The sequence below is a fragment of the Bombina bombina genome, chromosome 5, assembly GCF_027579735.1.
Source record: "Bombina bombina isolate aBomBom1 chromosome 5, aBomBom1.pri, whole genome shotgun sequence".
Lineage (NCBI taxonomy): Eukaryota > Metazoa > Chordata > Amphibia > Anura > Bombinatoridae > Bombina > Bombina bombina.
This window is the reverse complement of record NC_069503.1, coordinates 739432519-739459600: the sequence shown is the minus strand read 5'-3', so window position 1 is coordinate 739459600 and position 27082 is coordinate 739432519. Positions and strand designations below refer to the sequence as shown.

At 39.3% G+C, this 27082-nt stretch overlaps 1 protein-coding gene across 1 annotated transcript in view; it reads right to left on the bottom strand.

The window, feature by feature from the left end:
* CDKAL1 (CDK5 regulatory subunit associated protein 1 like 1) overlaps positions 1–27082 on the bottom strand; it is a 2417072-nt gene that overhangs the window by 85875 nt on the left and 2304115 nt on the right. The window contains exon 14 of the mRNA XM_053714792.1: positions 13844–13927. Within this exon, the coding sequence (XP_053570767.1) occupies positions 13844–13927 (84 nt within the window). The remainder of the gene's footprint in view (positions 1–13843; positions 13928–27082) is intronic.

The window sequence follows — 27082 nt, the reverse complement described above, 5'->3', positions numbered from 1 at the left end:
TTTTCCACTCCTGGGATGTGGATTGCAGACAAGTGGCAGGAGTGAGTCTCCGCCCATTGAATGATTTTGGTCACTTCTTCCATCGCCAGGGAACTCCTTGTTCCCCCCTGATGGTTGATGTACGCAACAGTCGTCATGTTGTCTGATTGAAACCGTATGAACTTGGCCTCTGCTAGCTGAGGCCAAGCCTTGAGAGCATTGAATATCGCTCTCAGTTCCAGAATATTTATCGGGAGAAGAGATTCTTCCCGAGACCAAAGACCCTGAGCTTTCAGGGGTCCCCAGACCGCGCCCCAGCCCACCAGACTGGCGTCGGTCGTGACAATGACCCACTCTGGTCTGCGGAAGCTCATCCCCTGTGACAGGTTGTCCAGGGACAGCCACCAACGGAGTGAATCTCTGGTCCTCTGATCTACTTGTATCGTCGGAGACAAGTCTGTATAGTCCCCATTCCACTGACTGAGCATGCACAGTTGTAATGGTCTTAGATGAATTCGCGCAAAAGGAACTATGTCCATTGCCGCTACCATCAAACCTATTACTTCCATGAACTGCGCTATGGAAGGAAGAGGAACAGAATGAAGTATTTGACAAGAGTTTAGAAGTTTTGATTTTCTGGCCTCTGTCAGAAAAATCCTCATTTCTAAGGAGTCTATTATTGTTCCCAAGAAGGGAACCCTTGTTGACGGAGATAGAGAACTTTTTTCTACGTTCACTTTCCACCCGTGAGATCTGAGAAAGGCCAGGACAATTTCCGTGTGAGCCTTTGCTTGTGGAAGGGACGATGCTTGAATCAGTATGTCGTCCAAGTAAGGTACTACTGCAATGCCCCTTGGTCTTAGCACCGCTAGAAGGGACCCTAGTACCTTTGTGAAAATTCTTGGAGCAGTGGCTAATCCGAACGGAAGTGCCACAAACTGGTAATGCTTGTCCAGAAATGCGAACCTTAGGAACCGATGATGTTCCTTGTGGATAGGAATATGTAGATACGCATCCTTTAAATCCACCGTGGTCATGAATTGACCTTCCTGGATGGAAGGAAGAATTGTTCGAATGGTTTCCATTTTGAACGATGGAACCTTGAGAAACTTGTTTAGGATCTTGAGATCTAAGATTGGTCTGAATGTTCCCTCTTTTTTGGGAACTACGAAACAGATTGGAGTAGAACCCCATCCCTTGTTCTCCTAATGGAACAGGATGAATCACTCCCATTTTTAACAGGTCTTCTACACAATGTAAGAATGCCTGTTTTTTTATGTGGTCTGAAGACAATTGAGACCTGTGGAAACCTCCCCCTTGGGGGAAGCCCCTTGAATTCCAGAAGATAACCTTGGGAGACTATTTCTAGCGCCCAAGGATCCAGAACATCTCTTGCCCAAGCCTGAGCGAAGAGAGAGAGTCTGCCCCCCACCAGATCCGGTCCCGGATCGGGGGCCAACATCTCATGCTGTCTTGGTAGCAGTGGCAGGTTTCTTGGCCTGCTTACCTTTGTTCCAGCCTTGCATTGGCCTCCAGGCTGGCTTGGCTTGAGAAGTATTACCCTCTTGCTTAGAGGACGTAGCACTTGGGGCTGGTCCGTTTCTGCGAAAGGGACGAAAATTAGGTTTATTTTTGGCCTTGAAAGACCTATCCTGAGGAAGGGCGTGGCCCTTGCCCCCAGTGATATCAGAAATAATCTCTTTCAAGTCAGGGCCAAACAGCGTTTTCCCCTTGAAAGGAATGTTAAGCAATTTGTTCTTGGAAGACGCATCCGCTGACCAAGATTTTAGCCAAAGCGCTCTGCGCGCCACAATAGCAAACCCAGAATTTTTCGCCGCTAATCTAGCCAATTGCAAAGTGGCGTCTAGGGTGAAAGAGTTAGCCAATTTGAGAGCATGAATTCTGTCCAAAATCTCCTCATAAGAAGAATCTTTATTGAGCGCCTTTTCTAGTTCATCGAACCAGAAACACGCTGCTGTAGTGACAGGAACAATGCATGAAATTGGTTGTAGAAGGTAACCTTGCTGAACAAACATCTTTTTAAGCAAACCCTCTAATTTTTTATCCATAGGATCTTTGAAAGCACAACTATCTTCTATGGGTATAGTGGTGCGTTTGTTTAGAGTATAAACCGCCCCCTCGACCTTGGGGACTGTCTGCCATAAGTCCTTTCTGGGGTCGACCATAGGAAACAATTTCTTAAATATAGGGGGAGGGACGAAAGGTATGCCGGGCCTTTCCCATTCTTTATTTACAATGTCCGCCACCCGCTTGGGTATAGGAAAAGCTTCGGGGGGCCCCGGGACCTCTAGGAACTTGTCCATTTTACATAATTTCTCTGGAATGACCAAATTCTCACAATCATCCAGAGTAGATAACACCTCCTTAAGCAGGGCGCGGAGATGTTCCAATTTAAATTTAAATGTAATCACATCAGGTTCAGCTTGTTGAGAAATTTTCCCTGAATCTGAAATTTCTCCCTCAGACAAAACCTCCCTGGCCCCCTCAGACTGGTGAAGGGGCACTTCAGAACCAATATCATCAGCGTCCTCATGCTATTCAGTATTTTCTAAAACAGAGCAGTCGCGCTTTCGCTGATAAGTGGGCATTTTGGCTAAAATGTTTTTGATAGAATTATCCATTACAGCCGTTAATTGTTGCATAGTAAGGAGTATTGGCGCACTAGATGTACTAGGGGCCTCCTGTGTGGGCAAGACTGGTGTAGACGAAGGAGGGGATGATGCAGTACCATGCTTACTCCCCTCACTTGAGGAATCATCTTGGGCATCATTTTCTCTAAATTTTGTGTCACATAAATCACATCTATTTAAATGAGAAGGAACCTTGGCTTCCCCACATACAGAACACAGTCTATCTGGTAGTTCAGACATGTTAAACAGGCATAAACTTGATAACAAAGTACAAAAAACGTTTTAAAATAAAACCGTTACTGTCACTTTAAATTTTAAACTGAACACACTTTATTACTGCAAATGTGAAAAAGTATGAAGGAATTGTTCAAAATTCACCAAAATTTCACCACAGTGTCTTAAAGCCTTAAAAGTATTGCACACCAAATTTGAAAGCTTTAACCCTTAAAATAACGGAACCGGAGCCGTTTTTATATTTAACCCCTTTACAGTCCCTGGTATCTGCTTTGCTGAGACCCAACCAAGCCCAAAGGGGAATACGATACCAAATGACGCCTTCAGAAAGTCTTTTCTATGTATCAGAGCTCCTCACACATGCATCTGCATGTCATGCTTCCCAAAAACAAGTGCGCAATAGAGGCGCGAAAATGAGGCTCTGCCTATGATTAGGGAAAGCCCCTAGAGAATAAGGTGTCCAATACAGTGCCTGCCGGTTATTTTACATAATTCCCAAGAATAAAATAATTCCTCAAAGCTATGAAGTATAAAATATGCTTATATATCAATCGTTTTAGCCCAGAAAATGTCTACAGTCTTAAAAGCCCTTGTGAAGCCCTTTTTTTCTTTATGTAATAAAAATGGCTTACCGGATCCCATAGGGAAAATGACAGCTTCCAGCATTACATCGTCTTGTTAGAAATGTGTCATACCTCAAGCAGCAAAAGTCTGCTCACTGTTTCCCCCAACTGAAGTTAATTCCTCTCAACAGTCCTGTGTGGAAACAGCCATCGATTTTAGTAACGGTTGCTAAAATCATTTTCCTCTTACAAACAGAAATCTTCATCTCTTTTCTGTTTCAGAGTAAATAGTACATACCAGCACTATTTTAAAATAACAAACTCTTGATTGAATAATAAAAACTACAGTTAAACACCAAAAAACTCTAAGCCATCTCCGTGGAGATGTTGCCTGTACAACGGCAAAGAGAATGACTGGGGAAGGCGGAGCCTAGGAGGGATCATGTGACCAGCTTTGCTGGGCTCTTTGCCATTTCCTGTTGGGGAAGAGAATATCCCACAAGTAAGGATGACGCCGTGGACCGGACACACCTATGTTGGAGAAATGTAACACTTCTGTTTTCTATTATGTGAGCTAAGCTAAAGTGCTAGGTACAGCTGTCAAACACAGATTTGTGAAAGTGCCCTGCTCCTAACACAGTACGCAACAATGCATGTGTTACAAGATGGTGGCGCCCAGTATAAAATGCAGAGCTTTACCAGCTGGATTCTGTAAAGGGTTAAAATAAGTGAACGACATTAAAGAGAGCTTACAGGAGGGAAAACAATAGCATGATGAGTCTAATCTATTGTAGTTGTACGCAGCAGTCTAATGTCCCTTGAAACCCATTTGCAATGGTTAAAACACCCCTTTAAATACAAGGTTAAAGTAAAGTGATAGTAAACTTTAAATTTTTTAGTTACAATATTTGTAATCATTAACTAAAAGAGGACTTTCATTCATGAAATTCTTTGGAAACCAAATTAATTGCCCTTTCATGTTTTCCTATATGTCGCCATTCCCCCGCCCGTAACGTATAGTCTATTTCCTACTTCACTGACGATTCAGGCTTTAGCCAATCGTATTGTGCCCCATTTGGCGCCTAGCAAAGGGGGCGTGATTAGATTGGCTACAGCCTGAATCGTCAGTGAAATAGGAAATAAACTGTTACGAGCGGAGGATGGCGACAATGTCATTGCTACTGTAGAGCAGAGTTTAAAGTGATTGTAAACTTTAACTTTTTTAGTTACAATATTATTAATCATAAACTAAAAGATGGGGACTTTCATTCATGAAAGGCTTTGGAAACGCTCATTTTTTAAAAATGAATTACCCTTCTTCCTATATGTCGCCGCGACCTATAGGAAAAAGGATAATTCATTTTAAAAAATTAAGCATTTCCAAAGCCTTTCATAAATGAAAGTCCCTATCTTTTAGTTTATGATTGTAAACGTTAACTTTTTTTAGTTACAATATTTGTATTAACTTTAAAGTCTGCTCTACAGTAGCAATGTACTTCTGGGACCTAGTTAATAAAGTGAAGGTAAACTTTGATGAATGAAAGCCCGTTTTCTAAAAATACTATTAAAAACAGGGGCACTTTCATTCATCAAAGTTTACAAATCAGCTGTTTTGATTTAAAACTTAGCTTTTTTTCTTTTCACAGCTACAGCAGCTTCCCCCCCCCCCCCCGGAAATCCTCTCTTCACACGTCAGCAATGACTAATCCGGCTTCCTCCAATCACGGCTTCCCCCCCTGAGGCCATGCTGTGTTTGGAGGAAGCCGGATTAGTCATTGCTGACGTGTGAAGAGAGGATTTCCAGGAGGGGGAAGCTGCTCTGGCTGTGAAAAGAAAAAAAGGTAAGTTTATAAACAAAACTGCTGCTTTGTAAACTTTGATGAATGAAAGTGCCCCTGTTTTTAATAGTATTTCTAAAAAACGGGCTTTCATTCATCAAAGTTAACCTTCACTTTAAACACAATCTGGTGAGTCAATGACAAGAAGCATATGTACATAATGCATTGCTGATTTGGAGAAGTCCTCAACTATGGGTTTAACCTATTTGCAGTTATGCAAGCAACATCGTAAACTAAAATAAAAACATATATCAGAACATTTTTTGTTTGATATTTAACCCCTTAACGACTGAGGACGTGCAGGGTACGTCCTCAGAAAAAAGGCAGTTAATGCCTGAGAACGTACCCTGCACGTCCTCAGTGTGGAAAGCAGCTGGAAGCGATCCTGCTCGCTTCCAGCTGCTTTCCGGTTATTGCAGTGATGCCTCGATATGGAGGCATCCTGCAATAACCTTTTTAAGTCATCCGGTGCAGAGAGAGCCACTCTGTGGCCCTCTCTGCACCGGAGATCGGTGGCTACCTGCGTTGGTGGGTGGGAGCCGGACCGGGAGGCGGGTGGCGGCCATCGATGGCCATGTGGATGTGAAGGGGGGCGGGATCGTGGGCGGGGGTGGCTGGGGGCGCGCACGGGCACGCGCGCGTGCACGGGAGGGTGGGGGCGGGCGCGTGCACGGGGAGGGAGCGGGTGGGAACCGCTACACTGCAGAAAATGGGAAATAAAAAATATATAAAAAAATAAAATTTTAAACAATCAGCAAGGTGGTGGGGGTTTGTCTGTGGGGGGTGGGGGGGGGGAAGCTACACTACAGAAAAAAACAAAAAAAAACAAAAAAAAAGCATTTTTTATTGTAAACTGGGTACTGGCAGACAGCTGCCAGTACCCAAGATGGCCCCCAATAAGGCAGAGGGGAGGGTTAGAGAGCGGTTTTGGGGGGGATCAGGGAGGTTGGGGGCTAAGGGGGGGATCCTACACAGTAGCATATGTAAATATGCTAAAAAAAAATTCATTTTTTTTTTAAAAACCCTTTTATTTTAGTACTGGCAGACTTTCTGCCAGTACTTAAGATGGCGGGGACAATTGTGGGGTGGGGGAGGGAAGGGAGCTGTTTGGGAGGGATCAGGGGGTGGGATGTGTCAGATGGGAGGCTGATCTCTACACTAAAGCTAAAATTAACCCTGCAAGCTCACTACAAACTCCCTAATTAACCCTTTCACTGCTAGCCATAATACACGTGTGAGGCGCAACAGGATTTAGTGGCCTTCTAATTACCAGAAAGCAACGCCAAAGTCATATATGTCTGCTATTTCTGAACAAAGGGGATCCCAGACAAGCATTTACAACCATTTGTGCCATAATTGCACAAGCTGTTTGTAAATGATTTCAGTGAGAAACCTAAAATTGTGAAAAATTTTACGTTTTTTTTAATTTGATCGCATTTGGCGGTGAAATGGTGGCATGAAATATACCAAAATGTGCCTAGATCAATACTTGGGGTTGTCTACTACACTACACTAAAGCTAAAATTAACCCTACAAGCTCCCTAAAAGCTCCCTAATTAACCCCTTAACTGCTGGGCATGATACACTTGTGGTGCGCAGTGGCATTTAGCGGCCTTCTAATTACCAAAAAGCAACGCCAAAGCCATATATGTGTGCTATTTCTGAACAAAGGGGATCCCAGAGAAGAATTTACAACCATTTATGCCATAATTGCACAAGCTGTTTGTAAATGATTTCAGTGAGAAACCTAAAGTTTGTGAAAAAATTTGTGAAAAAGTGAACAATTTTTTGTATTTGATCGCATTTGGCGGTGAAATGGTGGTATGAAATATACCAAAATTGGCCTAGATCAATACTTTGGGATGTCTACAAAAAAAAAATATATACATGTCAAGGGATATTCAGGGATTCCTGAAAGATATCAGTGTTCTAATGTAACTAGCGCTAATTTTGGAAAAAAATGGTTTGGAAATAGCAAAGTGCTACTTGTATTTATGGCCCTATAACTTGCAAAAAAAGCAAAGAACATGTAAACATTGGGTATTTCTAAACTCAGGACAAAATTTAGAAACTATTTAGCATGGGTGTTTTTTGGTGGTTTTAGATATGTAACAGATTTTGGGGGTCAAAGTTAGAAAAAGTGTGTTTTTTTCCATTTTTCCTCATATTTTATCATTTTTTTTATAGTAAATTATAAGATATGATGAAAAACAGAATTTATGTTTACCTGATAAATTACTTTCTCCAACGGTGTGTCCGGTCCACGGCGTCATCCTTACTTGTGGGATATTCTCTTCCCCAACAGGAAATGGCAAAGAGCCCAGCAAAGCTGGTCACATGATCCCTCCTAGGCTCCGCCTACCCCAGTCATTCGACCGACGTTAAGGAGGAATATTTGCATAGGAGAAACCATATGAAACCGTGGTGACTGTAGTTAAAGAAAATAAATTATCAGACCTGATTAAAAAACCAGGGCGGGCCGTGGACCGGACACACCGTTGGAGAAAGTAATTTATCAGGTAAACATAAATTCTGTTTTCTCCAACATAGGTGTGTCCGGTCCACGGCGTCATCCTTACTTGTGGGAACCAATACCAAAGCTTTAGGACACGGATGAAGGGAGGGAGCAAATCAGGTCACCTAGATGGAAGGCACCACGGCTTGCAAAACCTTTCTCCCAAAAATAGCCTCAGAAGAAGCAAAAGTATCAAACTTGTAAAATTTGGTAAAAGTGTGCAGTGAAGACCAAGTCGCTGCCCTACATATCTGATCAACAGAAGCCTCGTTCTTGAAGGCCCATGTGGAAGCCACAGCCCTAGTGGAATGAGCTGTGATTCTTTCGGGAGGCTGCCGTCCGGCAGTCTCGTAAGCCAATCTGATGATGCTTTTAATCCAAAAAGAGAGAGAGGTAGAAGTTGCTTTTTGACCTCTCCTTTTACCGGAATAAACAACAAACAAGGAAGATGTTTGTCTAAAATCCTTTGTAGCATCTAAATAGAATTTTAGAGCGCGAACAACATCCAAATTGTGCAACAAACGTTCCTTCTTCGAAACTGGTTTCGGACACAGAGAAGGTACGATAATCTCCTGGTAAATGTTTTTGTTAGAAACAACTTTTGGAAGAAAACCAGGTTTAGTACGTAAAACCACCTTATCTGCATGGAACACCAGATAAGGAGGAGAACACTGCAGAGCAGATAATTCTGAAACTCTTCTAGCAGAAGAAATTGCAACCAAAAACAAAACTTTCCAAGATAATAACTTAATATCAACGGAATGTAAGGGTTCAAACGGAACCCCCTGAAGAACTGAAAGAACTAAGTTGAGACTCCAAGGAGGAGTCAAAGGTTTGTAAACAGGCTTGATTCTAACCAGAGCCTGAACAAAGGCTTGAACATCTGGCACAGCTGCCAGCTTTTTGTGAAGTAACACAGACAAGGCAGAAATCTGTCCCTTCAGGGAACTTGCAGATAATCCTTTGTCCAATCCTTCTTGAAGGAAGGATAGAATCTTAGGAATCTTAACCTTGTCCCAAGGGAATCCTTTAGATTCACACCAGCAGATATATTTTTTCCAAATTTTGTGGTAAATCTTTCTAGTTACAGGCTTTCTGGCCTGAACAAGAGTATCGATAACAGAATCTGAGAACCCTCGCTTCGATAAGATCAAGCGTTCAATCTCCAAGCAGTCAGCTGGAGTGAGACCAGATTCGGATGTTCGAACGGACCTTGAACAAGAAGGTCTCGTCTCAAAGGTAGCTTCCATGGTGGAGCCGATGACATATTCACCAGATCTGCACACCAAGTCCTGCGTGGCCACGCAGGAGCTATCAAGATCACCGACGCCCTTTCCTGATTGATCCTGGCTACCAGCCTGGGGATGAGAGGAAACGGCGGGAATACATAAGCTAGTTTGAAGGTCCAAGGTGCTACTAGTGCATCCACTAGAGCCGCCTTGGGATCCCTGGATCTGGACCCGTAGCAAGGAACTTTGAAGTTCTGACGAGAGGCCATCAGATCCATGTCTGGAATGCCCCACAGTTGAGTGACTTGGGCAAAGATTTCCGGATGGAGTTCCCACTCCCCCGGATGCAATGTCTGACGACTCAGAAAATCCGCTTCCCAATTTTCCACTCCTGGGATGTGGATAGCAGACAGGTGGCAGGAGTGAGACTCCGCCCATAGAATGATTTTGGTCACTTCTTCCATCGCCAGGGAACTCCTTGTTCCCCCCTGATGGTTGATGTACGCAACAGTTGTCATGTTGTCTGATTGAAACCGTATGAACTTGGCCCTCGCTAGCTGAGGCCAAGCCTTGAGAGCATTGAATATCGCTCTCAGTTCCAGAATATTTATCGGTAGAAGAGATTCTTCCCGAGACCAAAGACCCTGAGCTTTCAGGGATCCCCAGACCGCGCCCCAGCCCATCAGACTGGCGTCGGTCGTGACAATGACCCACTCTGGTCTGCGGAAGGTCATCCCTTGTGACAGGTTGTCCAGGGACAGCCACCAACGGAGTGAGTCTCTGGTCCTCTGATTTACTTGTATCCTCGGAGACAAGTTTGTATAGTCCCCATTCCACTGACTGAGCATGCACAGTTGTAATGGTCTTAGATGAATGCGCGCAAAAGGAACTATGTCCATTGCCGCTACCATCAAACCTATCACTTCCATGCACTGCGCTATGGAAGGAAGAGGAACGGAATGAAGTATCCGACAAGAGTCTAAAAGTTTTGTTTTTCTGGCCTCTGTCAGAAAAATCCTCATTTCTAAGGAGTCTATTATTGTCCCCAAGAAGGGAACCCTTGTTGACGGAGATAGAGAACTCTTTTCCACGTTCACTTTCCATCCGTGAGATCTGAGAAAGGCCAGGACAATGTCCGTGTGAGCCTTTGCTTGAGGAAGGGACGACGCTTGAATCAGAATGTCGTCCAAGTAAGGTACTACAGCAATGCCCCTTGGTCTTAGCACAGCTAGAAGGGACCCTAGTACCTTTGTGAAAATCCTTGGAGCAGTGGCTAATCCGAAAGGAAGCGCCACGAACTGGTAATGCTTGTCCAGGAATGCGAACCTTAGGAACCGATGATGTTCCTTGTGGATAGGAATATGTAGATACGCATCCTTTAAATCCACCGTGGTCATGAATTGACCTTCCTGGATGGAAGGAAGAATTGTTCGAATGGTTTCCATTTTGAACGATGGAACCTTGAGAAACTTGTTTAAGATCTTGAGATCTAAGATTGGTCTGAACGTTCCCTCTTTTTTGGGAACTATGAACAGATTGGAGTAGAACCCCATCCCTTGTTCTCCTAATGGAACAGGATGAATCACTCCCATTTTTAACAGGTCTTCTACACAACGTAAGAATGCCTGTCTTTTTATGTGGTCTGAAGACAACTGAGACCTGTGGAACCTCCCCCTTGGGGGAAGCCCCTTGAATTCCAGAAGATAACCTTGGGAGACTATTTCTAGCGCCCAAGGATCCAGAACATCTCTTGCCCAAGCCCGAGCGAAGAGAGAGAGTCTGCCCCCCACCAGATCCGGTCCCGGATCGGGGGCCAACATTTCATGCTGTCTTGGTAGCAGTGGCAGGTTTCTTGGCCTGCTTTCCCTTGTTCCAGCCTTGCATTGGTCTCCAAGCTGGCTTGGCTTGAGAAGTATTACCCTCTTGCTTAGAGGACGTAGCACTTTGGGCTGGTCCGTTTCTACGAAAGGGACGAAAATTAGGTTTATTTTTGGCCTTGAAAGGCCGATCCTGAGGAAGGGCATGGCCCTTACCCCCAGTGATATCAGAGATAATCTCTTTCAAGTCAGGGCCAAACAGCGTTTTCCCCTTGAAAGGAATGTTAAGTAGCTTGTTCTTGGAAGACGCATCAGCTGACCAAGATTTCAACCAAAGCGCTCTGCGCGCCACAATAGCAAACCCAGAATTCTTAGCCGCTAACCTAGCCAATTGCAAAGTGGCGTCTAGGGTGAAAGAATTAGCCAATTTGAGAGCATTGATTCTGTCCATAATCTCCTCATAAGGAGGAGAATCACTATCGACCGCCTTTACCAGCTCATCGAACCAGAAACACGCGGCTGTAGTGACAGGGACAATGCATGAAATTGGTTGTAGAAGGTAACCCTGCTGAACAAACATCTTTTTAAGTAAACCTTCTAATTTTTTATCCATAGGATCTTTGAAAGCACAACTATCTTCAATGGGTATAGTGGTGCGTTTGTTTAAAGTGGAAACCGCTCCCTCGACCTTGGGGACTGTCTGCCATAAGTCCTTTCTGGGGTCGACCATAGGAAACAATTTTTTAAATATGGGGGGAGGGACGAAAGGAATACCGGGCCTTTCCCATTCTTTATTTACAATGTCCGCCACCCGCTTGGGTATAGGAAAAGCTTCTGGGAGCCCCGGGACCTCTAGGAACTTGTCCATTTTACATAGTTTCTCTGGGATGACCAACTTGTCACAATCATCCAGAGTGGATAATACCTCCTTAAGCAGAATGCGGAGATGTTCCAACTTAAATTTAAACGTAATCACATCAGGTTCAGCTTGTTGAGAAATGTTCCCTGAATCAGTAATTTCTCCCTCAGACAAAACCTCCCTGGCCCCATCAGACTGGTTTAGGGGCCCTTCAGAACCATTATTATCAGCGTCGTCATGCTCTTCAGTATCTAAAACAGAGCAGTCGCGCTTACGCTGATAAGTGTGCATTTTGGCTAAAATGTTTTTGACAGAATTATCCATTACAGCCGTTAATTGTTGCATAGTAAGGAGTATTGGCGCGCTAGATGTACTAGGGGCCTCCTGAGTGGGCAAGACTCGTGTAGACGAAGGAGGGAATGATGCAGTACCATGCTTACTCCCCTCACTTGAGGAATCATCTTGGGCATCATTGTCATTGTCACATAAATCACATTTATTTAAATGAGAAGGAACTCTGGCTTCCCCACATTCAGAACACAGTCTATCTGGTAGTTCAGACATGTTAAACAGGCATAAACTTGATAACAAAGTACAAAAAACGTTTTAAAATAAAACCGTTACTGTCACTTTAAATTTTAAACTGAACACACTTTATTACTGCAATTGCGAAAAAATATGAAGGAATTGCTCAAAATTCACCAAAATTTCACCACAGTGTCTTAAAGCCTTAAAAGTATTGCACCCCAAATTTGGAAGCTTTAACCCTTAAAATAACGGAACCGGAGCCGTTTTTAACTTTAACCCCTTTACAGTCCCTGGTGTCTGCTTTGCTGAGACCCAACCAAGCCCAAAGGGGAATATGATACCAAATGACGCCTTCAGAAAGTCTTTTCTATGTATCAGAGCTCCTCACACATGCGACTGCATGTCATGCCTCTCAAAAACAAGTGCGCAACACCGGCGCGAAAATGAGGCTCTGCCTATGATTTGTGAAAGCCCCTAAAGAGAAAGGTGTCTAAAAAAGTGCCTGCCGATATAAACTTATCAAAATACCCAGATTAAATGATTCCTCAAGGCTAAATATGTGTTAATAATGAATCGATTTAGCCCAGAAAAAGTCTACAGTCTTAATAAGCCCTTGTGAAGCCCTTATTTACAATCTTAATAAACATGGCTTACCGGATCCCATAGGGAAAATGACAGCTTCCAGCATTACATCGTCTTGTTAGAATGTGTCATACCTCAAGCAGCAAGAGACTGCTCACTGTTCCCCCAACTGAAGTTAATTCCTCTCAACAGTCCTGTGTGGAACAGCCATGGATTTTAGTAACGGTTGCTAAAATCATTTTCCTCATACAAACAGAAATCTTCATCTCTTTTCTGTTTCTGAGTAAATAGTACATACCAGCACTATTTTAAAATAACAAACTCTTGATTGAATAATAAAAACTACAGTTAAACACTAAAAAACTCTAAGCCATCTCCGTGGAGATGTTGCCTGTACAACGGCAAAGAGAATGACTGGGGTAGGCGGAGCCTAGGAGGGATCATGTGACCAGCTTTGCTGGGCTCTTTGCCATTTCCTGTTGGGGAAGAGAATATCCCACAAGTAAGGATGACGCCGTGGACCGGACACACCTATGTTGGAGAAATAATGGTATCTTTAGAAAGTCCATTTAATGGCGAGAAAAACGGTATATAATATGTGTGGGTACAGTAAATGAGTAAGAAGAAAATTACAGCTAAACACAAACACCGCAAAAATGTAAAAATAGCATTGGTCCCAAACGGACAGAAAATGGAAAAGTGCTCTGGTCACTAAGGGGTTAATTATTCAGCACACTTGGTACACTGGCATATAGGTTTACAGAGATAAATCCTATAACATAATATAATATGCAGAAAACATTTTAGTAGTGGCATGTTTAAACGTGATTGTAGAGCACTTTTTTTTCTATTGCGGGTGCCAAATGCAAAATTTGGCCCCTTAAAATGATCAAATTATTACTCAGACATTTCATAAAAGATAAAAAAAAAAATCTAATTTGTTTCATTTAGTTTTTTTAGAATGCAGGCTATCATACAGTTGTTTTTACAAATATACCCGAAAATATAAGTGTTTTTAGCTTTAATAGGCTGCGTATGAATGATTTACCTGTTCATAGAAACGATTGTGTGCAACATAGTACTGAGAATCAAAGGATTCTTCTGTCACCAACACTTTCTGTCTTTCTCCAGTCTACAAAAATAAATAAATACATGAATTAAAAAAAACCCGATAAAATAATTGCTTTATAAGTGATGTTTAATGCTGCACATGTATACCTAGCACACTACTAACAACATTAGTTGACAAGTACAGTTTCAGAAAGTCAGCTATTGGGCATCAGACAGACTGGAAATAATAGTGTATCATGACTCACAATTTAATGTCTAGCATTAATACAACAAAGGGGTACTGTAATGCCCCCCCCCCTTACATTCTCAATAATTTGTTATACCAGCTGCATATTTTTAAATGTATTGGAAATTGCAACTGCACTTTTTTGCAGTTAAAATAGCTGGTTTTGTTCATTGAAACTACCACCCAAATTGACATTTTCAGTACCTAAGTATTGACCTCATATATATTAATCTACTCTTCCTGCGGGCTCTGCTCATTAAAATGGCCATATTGTTGAGCACACTATTTTAAATACATAAATAAACCTAAAGGAGCAAATTCACATATATGTAATCCTCTGCAGCTGGTATAATGAGCCATTTGTTAACACATGAAGGGAAAACACATTTTAAAGGCCAGTGTTTCCTTAAATATAAATGCCCTTTTGTTAAAGCTGGACTGTAAGAGTTAACTTGCAACAGTACTGTGTTCTGTAGCAATCTGCATAAAAAGGAGCATGTTAAGGCATATCACATGATCACAGGATATGAAGGTTACTTTAATCATTGTGACAGCTATGTGATTCCTGTTACTTGCCAATTGTGCTACAAATTAATGTCATATGTGATATGTAAACATGACTAAAAAACATGTAACTGGTATCATAGACCAAGTTTAAATCAAAGCAATTAGGAATCTGATGAGAATGGCAGCATTTATCTACATATTAGAAGAGAGATAAGCATAGTGAACAAGATCACTTTTTTAAATACAATAAACATTACAAGGCTACATGAAACATAGCTATATAGCCAGTATGTATGGAGTAAGATTCATGACATTTACCATCCTACAATAATGCAATTGTATATAATCATTAAAACACTCAATGTCAAAGAAAGTGAATTATAAGACCAGTAGATTTGAGAATAGAATTTTCAAAATTATATCACCAGGCAATCCTCTTTGGGTCTCGTCAGTGAGGTGCAGCCATATTCCTTTTAGCACATAGGGGAAACCTGATATGGACTCCTTACCCAGTCACCCTTAGGAAGACTTCTCCAGGGTCATATTTCAAATACATGCAGAAAGAGAAGCGCTCTACCAGGAACAGACGCTCAGTAGGTTGTTCTATAGCGAGTTATCCCATGGGAGCAGCCTCTTTTAGCCCAATTGTGATTTTCAAAAAGGAGAACTTTTCTGAAGTATATCAAACAACACCCCCTCTCTTCGCCCCAACACAACCATCCTCTCCTAGACCACTCCATTCTACTTTATGCCTTATTGTATCTTTGAGCCTTAACCCTTTGAGTGCTAAGCACTTTCCCACCTGGGTGCTAAGGTGATTGAAGGTTTTTTTTATCTTAATTTTTTTTTTTACTTTTATAAAAAATAATTCAGATCCCCAAGACTTACATCATTGGAAAGTTTAGGCGATTACCTTTCCAATGGTGGGTCTTGGGGGTCTGTAGCTGCTTAGATGCCTGAGATACAGGCGTCTAAGCAGCATGCCCCCATTCCCTATACTTTGTATTGTTAGTTTGTTAATAAAGTTGCGCGGTGACGTCATCACGTCATTGCGCGTGACGTCACCGTGCAAAACGGGAAGCCCCTGCGATGCCTGTCTGATCGCCGGGGTAGGAGCGGGTGAGAGCCCTCAGATCTCCCTCAATGTGGGTGAGTGCTAGCGACGGCTCTGAGCCGTCGTTAGCACCAGAGTGGGAAACTCTGTGACGGCTCAGAGCCATCGTTAGCACTCAAGGGGTTAAAGGGACACTGAACCCAAATTTTTTCTTTCGTGATTCAGATAGAGCATGCAATTTTAAGCAACTTTCTAAATTACTCCTATTATTACATTTTCTTCATTCTCTTGGTATCTTTATTTGAAAAGCAAGAATGTAAGTTTAGATGCCAGCCCATTTTTGGTGAACAACCTGGGTTGTTCTTGCCGATTGGTGGATACATTCACCCACCAATAAACAAGTGCTGTCCATGTTAAGAACCAAACATTGGCTGGCTCCTTAGCTTAGATGCCTTATTTTTCAAATAAAGATAGCAAGAGAACAAAGATAAAGTGATAATAGGAGTAAATTAGAAAGTTGCTTAAAATTGCATGCTCTATCTAAATCAGAAAAGAAAAAATGTGGGTTCAGCGTCCCTTTAAGCTTACACCAAGGAGCCCAGACTGCACTTTTGGACTTATCTAGAAATAAATACCTAGGACAATCTAGGAGCCTGCTACCATAACAAACTCCTGCCCAATATCATCTAAATCTACTCGATAATAAAGACACACAGAAAATTTGGAGCTTTACTAAGTGCCTGAAAGCCATGATGGAAGAATCACACCCTACTCTTGAAACCCAAAGAAGAGCACAGCTAAAATCCCCCTAACCCAAACACATGGAATACTAAACAAGCTAACCAAAATATGAAAATAAGTACCTATACTGTAGAACCCCAATTATGTCACCAGCTTGCAGAATGGGCAGGAAAATATCTTATGTAAATGTATGAGGGTCTGTGAGCAATTGAACTAAAAATGTGTTTCCGGTTCCTAATTAATTTTTATACAAGCTGCAGAGTATCAAATGTATGGGAAATTGTTCCTTTAGGTTGTATATGAAACCGCTTTTTTTTACTGACTGAAGCTCAAATTAATTGTTCTCAAGAACATGCCCCTGCTACACAATGACCAATACTTAGAGCATCTGAAAAGGAAAATGTTACTACCTAACTCTTCTACCCCCACTAACAACGTGATTGCTGCTTGCTGACTCTTGTTTACATAGCTTTTCAATAGATATTACTAAAGTCTTCACTTTCTCAGTATAGACGGTGGTTTCAACATGCAAAACTGATATTTAAAAGACAAAATAAAGGTAAAGGAGCTATCTATAAATATTTTTTATATAATCTAGCATTTGAAACAGGCAACTTTAATAAACTGACTTAAAGGGACACGAAAGCTTGTGATTTTAAACAACTTTCCAATTTTCTTCTATTATCTAATTTGTTTTGTTCTCGTGGTATCCTTTGTTGAATAGTATACCTAAGTAGGCTCAGGAGCTACTGACTGATTGTTGCATAAATATATATGCTTCATGTTATTGGCTCACCTAGTGCGTTAACATTGTTGCTTCTTCAAAAAAGGATACTAAGAGAATGAAGTTGAAGCAAATTAGATAATAGAAGTAAATTGGAAAGTTCTTTAAAATTGTATGTTCTATCTGAATCAGGAGAGAACATTTTTGGGTTTCATGTCCCTTTAAGCCTATAAAAGAGATGTGCCACCAATAAGATTTTATGATCTGAAAAATCTGAAGCTTTGATCAAGAAAAAATAGGTAGAGAGCACACAGAGAGAGTGTGAGAATATGAAAGCAGGTAAACCCGCACAATCGCCACATCACCAAACACAGATTCATACGACAGTTTCACAAGGCAAGAGAGAAGACCCCCTAAAAGAATAGACAATGGTTGGCACCATCACCCGCCTACTTCAGCTTCCTCTCCACTTACCAATACAAATCCAGATAATCTCATTTGAAATAAAAATAGAAGTATATTGGTGTAGAGTAATCCTCTAATAGCAAATGGTAAGCCAAAGACGCTTGCTCCTATTCATAACTTGCAAATTCTAATTGTAAACCTCAAGCCAAAACACTGGAAGCATTGCAGTAAAATAAAGCTAAATCTATCCCCCATCACCACTGGATTCTGCAGAATACAAAATGTGACTAGGGATTCTCTTGGAATCCCTTTAAACTGTCTACAACTGCTTGAAATCTCTCTAGCAGAGGTGTAGGAATCTTAAGCAGGAGATAACAAGGGCCACCCTACTGCTAAGTAATGCCACATAGAAGTTTACCCACGCAGTGGATCACAGTTACCAAAGAGTGTGACTTTAGTTATGGAAAACACTCCCAAAAATCTAACTCCCTGGGTAGACCACATGAATGGAAGTCTCACTTTCAAAGACTTCAGCAGTTGACCAGAAAAACCAATAGAAAAGGGCCTCAGTTCTGTTCACATTCATATTATAATAAGCATAAAAATAATAAACATTCATAACTAGGCACATGCATTAATTGATATTTGTTTGTTGCACTTTGATGCTAATAAATCTGGCCCCAGAAAGAGCAGAATGCAACTGCATGCAGCCATATTGGGGGTTCGTTTCTAAAAATGAAAGCCAAAAACCAATTAATGCACATGCCTAATAACACATATCTATAAATCAATAATTCTATATATCATAAAGGAGTAACATTACCATATTGTTTACAGGATACAAATAATACACTTTGTAAAACACTGTAAACTGTTTTAAATATTGAAGCACATGAAATACAGAGTTACAGGCTTATTTTTCCTTTTATTTTCTTAACACCAAAAGTGTAACAAATGAAGTTATGGTATGAAGTACCTTGGCTGTAATACAAACCAGTTTTACATTCTAATGTCAGGGACCTTGCACACTGTATATTCCCACACCAGAAACTGTATATCCTCCAACTGCTGTAAAAGGTATTACATGCTTTAATTAAATACGGTTCTGCGTGCTCAGACAGTACATGCAAAGCACATTGCTTTTGGTTTCTGATACGGGGCCACAGGAAAAGTCAATCTCAAATATCATTGTCTGGAATATTCAAAATGATCCATGACTGACTGCCAGCAACATAATAATACACCATACTAAAGGCCCTTTTACCAGCCTGGTTCTACAAGAGACACACATAGATTTCACACCATTAGTGACTATTTAAAGCATTGTGATATGAAGCAGAAATAAAATAGGCTCATCAAGTAATATACATTTTAATGGCATCTGTAAATATTTAAATTAAAGGGACACTATAATGCAGAACTACATGCTTTAATTTGTTACAGTATGCAGTGTTTAAACTAGTGAGCCGAGATAACTATGTATTTAACCCCTGCAAGTATTTCAGTTACCGAACATGACCCAGGTGGTGACTAGTAGGTTGTGTAACTGCTGTGTTCCTGATTGGCTAATAGGCACTTAAAGGGACAGTCCAGTCAAAATTAAACTTTCATTACTCAGATAGGGCATGCAAATTTGCTTTGTTCTCTTGGTATTCTTAGTTGAAAGCTAAACATAGGTAGGCTCATATGCTAATTTCTTAGCCCTTGAAGACTGCATTTTGACAGTTTTTCACAGCTAGAGGGTGTTATTTCATGTGTGCCATATAGATAACATTGTGCTCACGCCCGTGGAGTTACCTATAAGTCAGCACTGATTGGCTGACTGAAATGCATGTCTGTCAAAAGATCTGAAATAAGGGGGCAGTCTGCAGAGGCTTAGATACAAGGTAATTACAGAGGTAAAAAGTCTATTAATATAAGCATGTTGGTTATACAAAACTGGGGAATGGGTAATAAAGGGATTATCTATCTTTTTAAACATTAAACATCTGGAGTAGACTGTCCCTTTAACCCTTTGTAGGCGTAAAACACACTGCGATCTCATGCGTTATTTAATTAGAACATGCAATTTTTTGCATTAGAATGTTCCTTAAAGCAGTTACAACTTTAAGACTTGGAAAGACACTGCAAGAACCTGCTCCTGTAACTCATTACCTATTTGTAGCAGGAAAGATTTTCCCACTTTTAACCCCAGGAAAACACATACGGTCTATTTTAGCACATATTTCTACTACTGTAGTTTCAATGTGAAGATAAAATTAAAAAAAAGAGCAGTGCTTTAATGGCCTGAGCTGCTGCACGTGTTTGACTGTGTGACATTAGATCCCCTCAGTCACTCAGCAAGCACCATGATATTGAGCTGTGACGCTCACTGGATTCTCAAAGCTGGCAGACAGATGCATTATGGTAGATATGAAGAGAAACACCTTCAATGCAACAGAACATGCACAGTATAAAGGAGAAGCTGAATGTCATTATAACACAACAGTATTTAGCAAACTAAGTAATGTCATAATACATAGCATTAGGCACAAAGCACAGTTGACTACATTTTTTGAAAATCTGGTCTCCACTTTCTATGAGAGGTGATGTAACCTCCCTAAAGTAACTAAAAGCTTTGCTTCTTACGTATTAATAATGTAATGTCATAGGCTGTTGAAGCTGCTGAATTGATAAGGCAAATTAGATAAATTTCCTGCCTGTTTTACAAATTCTCCATTAACCAAGAACATTATGTCATGCAGACAACGTGTCAGATATAAAAAATAAACCTGAGCATATGGAGAATTTGGTCATCATTTCAAATTAGCAGTGTTGCTCGATAAAACATATTTCAATTGTATTTTAGGTTGAACAGCAATTCCTATTCTAGTTCAGTCAGCATATTCCACTTGGCAGAGATCCCAGCAATTTGACTCATCAAGCAATGCATTAGCCAAGGATCTTAAATGTGAGGAAATGATAATATAGGTATAAAGTCATGTTAGAGCTCAGCTGAAGAATTAAATAATATTTTATAGCAGTAACCTAGAATCTGAAGATGCACGTTTGCATGGTAAAACTTTAGTGGCAGTACTGGTTAGGTAGAATATAAGGTACAGTACTTTGTTAAGATTAGGTTTGCAGCAAAACCAGGATTAAACCTACGTGTTCTTACACTAATAAAACAACTTCATAAATATGGTTGCACAAGTGTTACCAAGTTTTACCTACAGTCAGATAAACTGTACATACCGTAGTACAATGCCAGTAAGTTGCCTTGCTTGCGTTAAGCAATGTAAATTAAAATGTAGCCTGATAGAGAAACAGAAATATATATTTTTTTAACTTTCCTCCACACAAAAAATAATAAATGATCACTAGGTTATTGGGGAGAAGCGACTGGTGGGGGTCACAAAATAACCCTTTAACAAAATACTACCCTTTGCCCACTATACATATTTTTCACAAATGAGCAGTGATACTATTCTCTTTTGCCAGGAACAAAAAAATAAATTAAAAATCATTGATTGTAACCCCGGGCCTCTATTAAAGGCCTACTAAATACAGTATAATTGCATAATCAAGTGCATAATAAAAAGACACTGCAAAAACCACTTAGGGTTCATGTGAGATGATCTAAGAAGTCTCGTCGGTGCGGCGAGGCCCATACATTTTTTTTAAAAAACCCACAGCTGTTATCTTGAGAAATGTTTATGTTGCTATGTAATGTGTTTTATGCTGGCGAGGTCTTGAATATCATGCCCTTATTCTAGTAAGGGCAATAACTAGTAGATTATTATTTCTGAAATGTGACAGCCATCAGCCAATCACAAAATGGACATTGCTGTCGTTTCCCCAGGATTAAAGTAACACATCAGGAAATGTTTTTTACACTTTAGGTTGATTAGAATGTGGTATATTGATTAACGATTTGATACAAAGTAGTTGATTTTTTAAAAGTTTCTTTTAATGTATTATCTCATACAATAAATTTAAAAGAACCTAATGTTTTCTTAGAAAACAATGTACTTTGATAAGGTGATATTGTTATGACAGCAATTTAATTATATACAGGTAGCCCTCCGTTTATGCCGGGGTTAGGTTCCAGAAGGAATGGTTGTAAATCAAAACCGTTGTAAATTGAAACCCAGTTTATAATGTAAGTCAATGGGAAAAGAGGGAGTTAGGTTCCAGGCCTCTCTCAAAATTGTCATAAGTAATACCTAATACATTATTTTTAAAGCTTTGAAATGAAGACTTTAAATGCCAAACAGCATTATAAACCTAATACAATAATCACACAACACAGAATATATAATTAAACTAAGTTAAATGAACAAAAATATTTGCTAAACAGCATTATAAACCTAATACAATAACCACACAACACAGACTTTACTTGCATTTTTCTACAAACAGTTCTTTCTATGCATTCCAATCTGTACTGATTTATAGACAGGAAGATCTTGTTCCTTTGCAAGCTGCTCGATAGCTCAGGTCTGATTAAACTGATTAATTTCAGCTTGCTTGGCTTGCATATCTTTGCTGCAACACAAGCGGACAGCTCCACCGACTGGCTATTGTAATCAATGCACTGCTTCTCAATGCTTTTCAATAGCAGTCACATGACTGGGAAAAAAAGGTTGTTATTCTGAAACGGTGCAAATTGAACCGTTGTAAACCGAGGGCCACCTGTGTATATATATATATATATATATATATATATATATATATATATATATATATGTATCAGTTCCAAGGGCATGCTCACCGTACAATTGAGAACAATTAACAAAATCTTCATTTCTTAGACGCTAGAGTTTTTTTTTTACTATAATGTGATAAAAACATATTTTACAATCTTTAGTATTGTATAGTTTGGTATTGTTTGGTGAGTTGACAATAGGATTAGCTTTTATTATAAATATGGATTTAACCCCCCCATATTAAATATAAACATTGTTGCTACCAGAAAAGCCTCTTGCTGACCATTTAAGATCATATATTTACAACGTTCCAATTAATTTGGAGAGAGATAAGAAAGGACTGCCCACAAACATGACTCATATACATACATGACCATCAAAATGGCTGCTGTGTCTGCAACACCAACATTGTAACCAAGATTTTTATACATGCAAGAAAGGTGGAGGAGTCTCTATGCTAAAGAACCCATATCACTTTGAAGTCTTTGACCCTGATAGAATGCTATAAACATAATTGTGTCCAAAATAATATACAGAAAAAGAAACAAGATTGATGGTACCAGAAAAAAGACTGATATGCCAATTCTTATTTACTCCAGTGTACAGTGGACATCTTCCTACCGGTACTGATATAAATCTAAAATAATTGAATTGGTCGGCATGATGGAACCACAGTCTCAGACATATGACTAACTCATTAGTGTGTACAGATTTCTAAAACTTTACCTTCACTTAAAATTAACTAAGGGAAAAAATAGTAGAAGGCTCTGGGTATTTTTAATCCCCTTTTTGTCCTCATGAAAAATCAGATGAGAATGAAAACCGTAGAAGACTCTGGAATTGTGGGAAGATATGATCACATTTTTCTTGGTCAGAGGGACTCTGTGATTGGCACATGATGAGTATTGATGTATGCTGCGAGTTGCAATATTTGCCTAAAAGCACCACCTGTGTTCTTGTTTTTTTTTGGGGGGTGGGGAAGCTGGACAATTGCAAATAAGGAAAAGATCAAGTAGATCATGGCTCTTCTTAAACCTCTCATTTGGCGGCATATGGATCTTGGTCTGCAATAATTACCACATGTTTTTTAGTGCCGTGATTGCATGTAAGTGTGATTTTATGTGATTTGTGGTGTTTTAATAAATGGTATTACACAATGGCAGACACCCTCTGTGTTTCCTCTGTTTTGAACAGATGGTGATGTTCTTTCAGGATGAGCAATTTGAACTGGAAGAGCTGACTACATATAATTTATATAATTAAAATTATCATTTTATTTGAATATTATTTTTCAGCATTGTTTCGTTTTGAGTGCACAGTTTACTTTTGAATGCAACTTTGTACCCAGGGTGTGTGAGTCACTTGATTATAAAACAAAATATAGAAGAACCATTCTATTTTTTTTTAACATGTTCTTTTAATCACTGTGTTTTACACCTTTCTTGCTAATGTGAAGCTTAAAATTAAAGGGACAGTAAACGTGTACAATGTTACATATTTCTGCAAAATAACTTATTTGAAGGCTAAAACTATACCAAGTGATGCCATACTCTTTAATGCTGCAGTTTTGTAGAGTGTCACAGGCTCACTGTCTAATCTTAGCTCCACCTTTACCTTGCATGGGAGCACACATGTAGCTGAATGGCGTGATCCGGTGCTGTGATTAGACAGTGAGCCTGTGACGCATTCATTACAAACACGGACGCGCAGAAAAGGATGGCTTCTCTTAGTAGATAAGTATAGATTTAGCCTTCAAATATTTTTTTTAAACAAAAGGCTATCCCCTTCTGTTACATAAATCTGTACATAATGCAGAATTATGTAACATTGTGCACAACGTTTACTGTCCCTTTAAAATGAGGATAAAGCCTATCAATCAAGGGTAGCATAAGTCATTATCTGTATCTTCATGTCATGAGTACATCTAGTAAGAGGAGGCAAATTGTTAAAAAAAGAAATGCTCTAATATAGTATTTTATTTGGAATGTTAAATAAAATGTTCATTCAGAATAGTTTATTAGTTGTGTGATATTTGCATGGGTTTATCAAATCTCATACCCGTACAGTTCTATAACTCTCAATCGTAATGCTGCAAATCATGCGACCAAGGATTTCATGTCTGATGTCATATGTGCGAATAAGGACTGTTTGTTTAGAGTCCAGCCTTTCCTAGTAATTACTAGATTCAATAAAACCAAGCAAACTGCAGACAAAATATGCATGTTTTAGTTATAAAGTAAGGATATCTAATTTATAACTACATAAAAGCCATGATTTGTTGCAATTTCGGAGAAAACATTTTGAGAGAAATATTGTGGTTTTGCTGCTTCAAAATAGTTTTTAAAGCAAGTTCATTAGATGTCCCTTTTAAACTTCTGGGTAAAAAACATTAAATTAATAATAATCACAAATTCAAAGATTATCATTCTCCAACAAATATTTTACCAATTCCTATACAGTCTCATGATTATTATGAAAAAGAAAGAAAAAAGTACATGAATTACTTTTCTATCTGAAAGGCCAGACTGACTTAACTAATCACACACACATTATATATATATATATATATATATATATATATATATATATATATATATATATATATATGCTAGATAGGGTTTACATTATTTTTCTCTTTACATAATATATATATATCTAGATTGTAAGTTCCCACTGGAATAGGGCCCTCAATTCCCCCTGTATTTGTCTGTAAAATGTTTTCTTTAATTGTATTGTTTCTCCGTTGTACTTTTAGCCTTGTACCCATGGGCAGTGCTGCGGAATCTGTTGGCACTTTATAAATAAAGAATAATAATTATATATATATATATATATATATATATACACACACACACAGTATTTATATATTTCTAAAGATCAGATCTAAAATTCAGAAATAGATGATAATTATGAGCCTTGAAAAACCATTTTGAACAAACAATGGAAGATGAGATTTCTCCAAAAGCTAAATCCATGCCTCTGGGATAGAGATACGCGTTATTGTGTACATATCTTCGTAGAGACAGAATACAATAGTAATAGGCTGAATTTTACCTAGCCTGAAGCATTTCATTGCAAATTACTGATATAAAGACAAAAATCTGTAACTGGCTTATTTTATGCAGTATTAACCAAATAAAAATCCTGAAGGGGAAAAAAAACAATATACATTCAAATATTATGCCTAGTAGAGAAAGCCCCAGCACACAACTGATATTGACGTGCTTTAGAAACATAAAAGGAGAGTAATTTCAGGAAAAATAGAAACTATTTTTGGACTTAATAAATAGCCTGTGTAACATAATAAGTTTTGCTTCCATCAGCAGAGTATTTTGCAAATGAATAGCTTTTCACTTTGTGCATAAATAAGAGGCGCATACGCTGTTTATGGGAAAATGAAGAAAGACGCTGCACAACAGACTCGTATCTCTACTGCAAGATGGCCTTTCCCTAAATTATCAAAATGAAATCTTCATTCTACCCAAGCCTCAGAACACACTTGTGATGTAGGAATTAATGGTAAGTCTAGGCAACAGATGTATCCCATACAAGCAGTCGTCCCTTTGCCATTTGCTGCTCTGGTTTTTGGGCTGAGTGAGCAGGACAGATTAAGTACAGTGCTATAAAAGTTACAGACTGGCAGGCTCTAATGGTGCCGAATTAGCATAAGAAAAGAAAGCGCCTCAGTCTTTGAGCAGTGGGCAATGCATCTCATTAAAGGCAACTGAATAACCATTATTTGGGCCCCTTCTGAATACTTCTGGCAGGAAGACAAGAGAGAGAGTGTGTGTGCATTTGCTTTCTTGGCCTGAGCTCCCCAGCTTAAGGGTAAATAGCTCACTTCTATTGCCGTGCACCTGCAACTGACTGCTTCATTCTGAGTTGGCCCCCCACTGTGAAATTGTAGCTTCTAGCATATACAAAATAAAATGACAAGTGGCCTTCAAACTATCTGTGTGCTTTAAGTATTATCAGTTTATGGAGTTTTTTTATTGTTTTATTTTAAAAATATATAACTAACATATTTTTTAGGTTTAAGGGAGATGGAAATGATTCATTATGGTTAATGTTGCACTACTAGTTTATTTACTAAAGTGGCACAACACCAATGAAAAAGAACTTGTGCTGCTTTAAATACATAACAAAAATAAATACATAATCTTATTTTGAACCCTCTAACAACCAACCTCCCGCTCTGTCATACTTTTAACTTTTTTAAAGCTCTTCCATCAAATCTGTATATTGGCATTGAATATATTTGAATGAAGCAATAACACCATCTTTCCAAATGCTTTTTTTCTACAGTAAACAGACCCAAATTGGCTAATCACCCTTCAAAGCTTGAATACAAAATGTGCTTTTTATAAAAAGGTGAGGTCTTACCAGTGATTTATATAGACACATAATTATGCTTTTTTTTCTCTTGAATCTAAGCCTTTTTTTAATGCATGCTAGAATTGTATGTGCCTTAGAAGCAACTGTCTTGTATTACACATTCATTTTTAGTTTGTTAACTACAAGTATTCCTAAACCCTTTACCTCTTTTGTTTTACTAAGTAATGTCCTATTTACATAATAGGCAGACTGCATATTTTTTTTTCAAACTCTTACATTTACAATGATCAAATCTCATTTACCATTTACCAGCAAATTCTTCAAATTTAAAAAAAAAATTACATCCACCTTACACAACTTGGTAACATCTGCAAACATAGAAATATTGTTATTTAATCATTCCTCCAAGACTTTTATAAAAATATTAAAAAGAATGGAGCAAGTACTGATCATTGGGGGATCATTTTATTACAACTCACTTTTTATCCAGTTGTTTATTTGCGGGCTGACATTATTAGCTATTCTAATTCACTTAA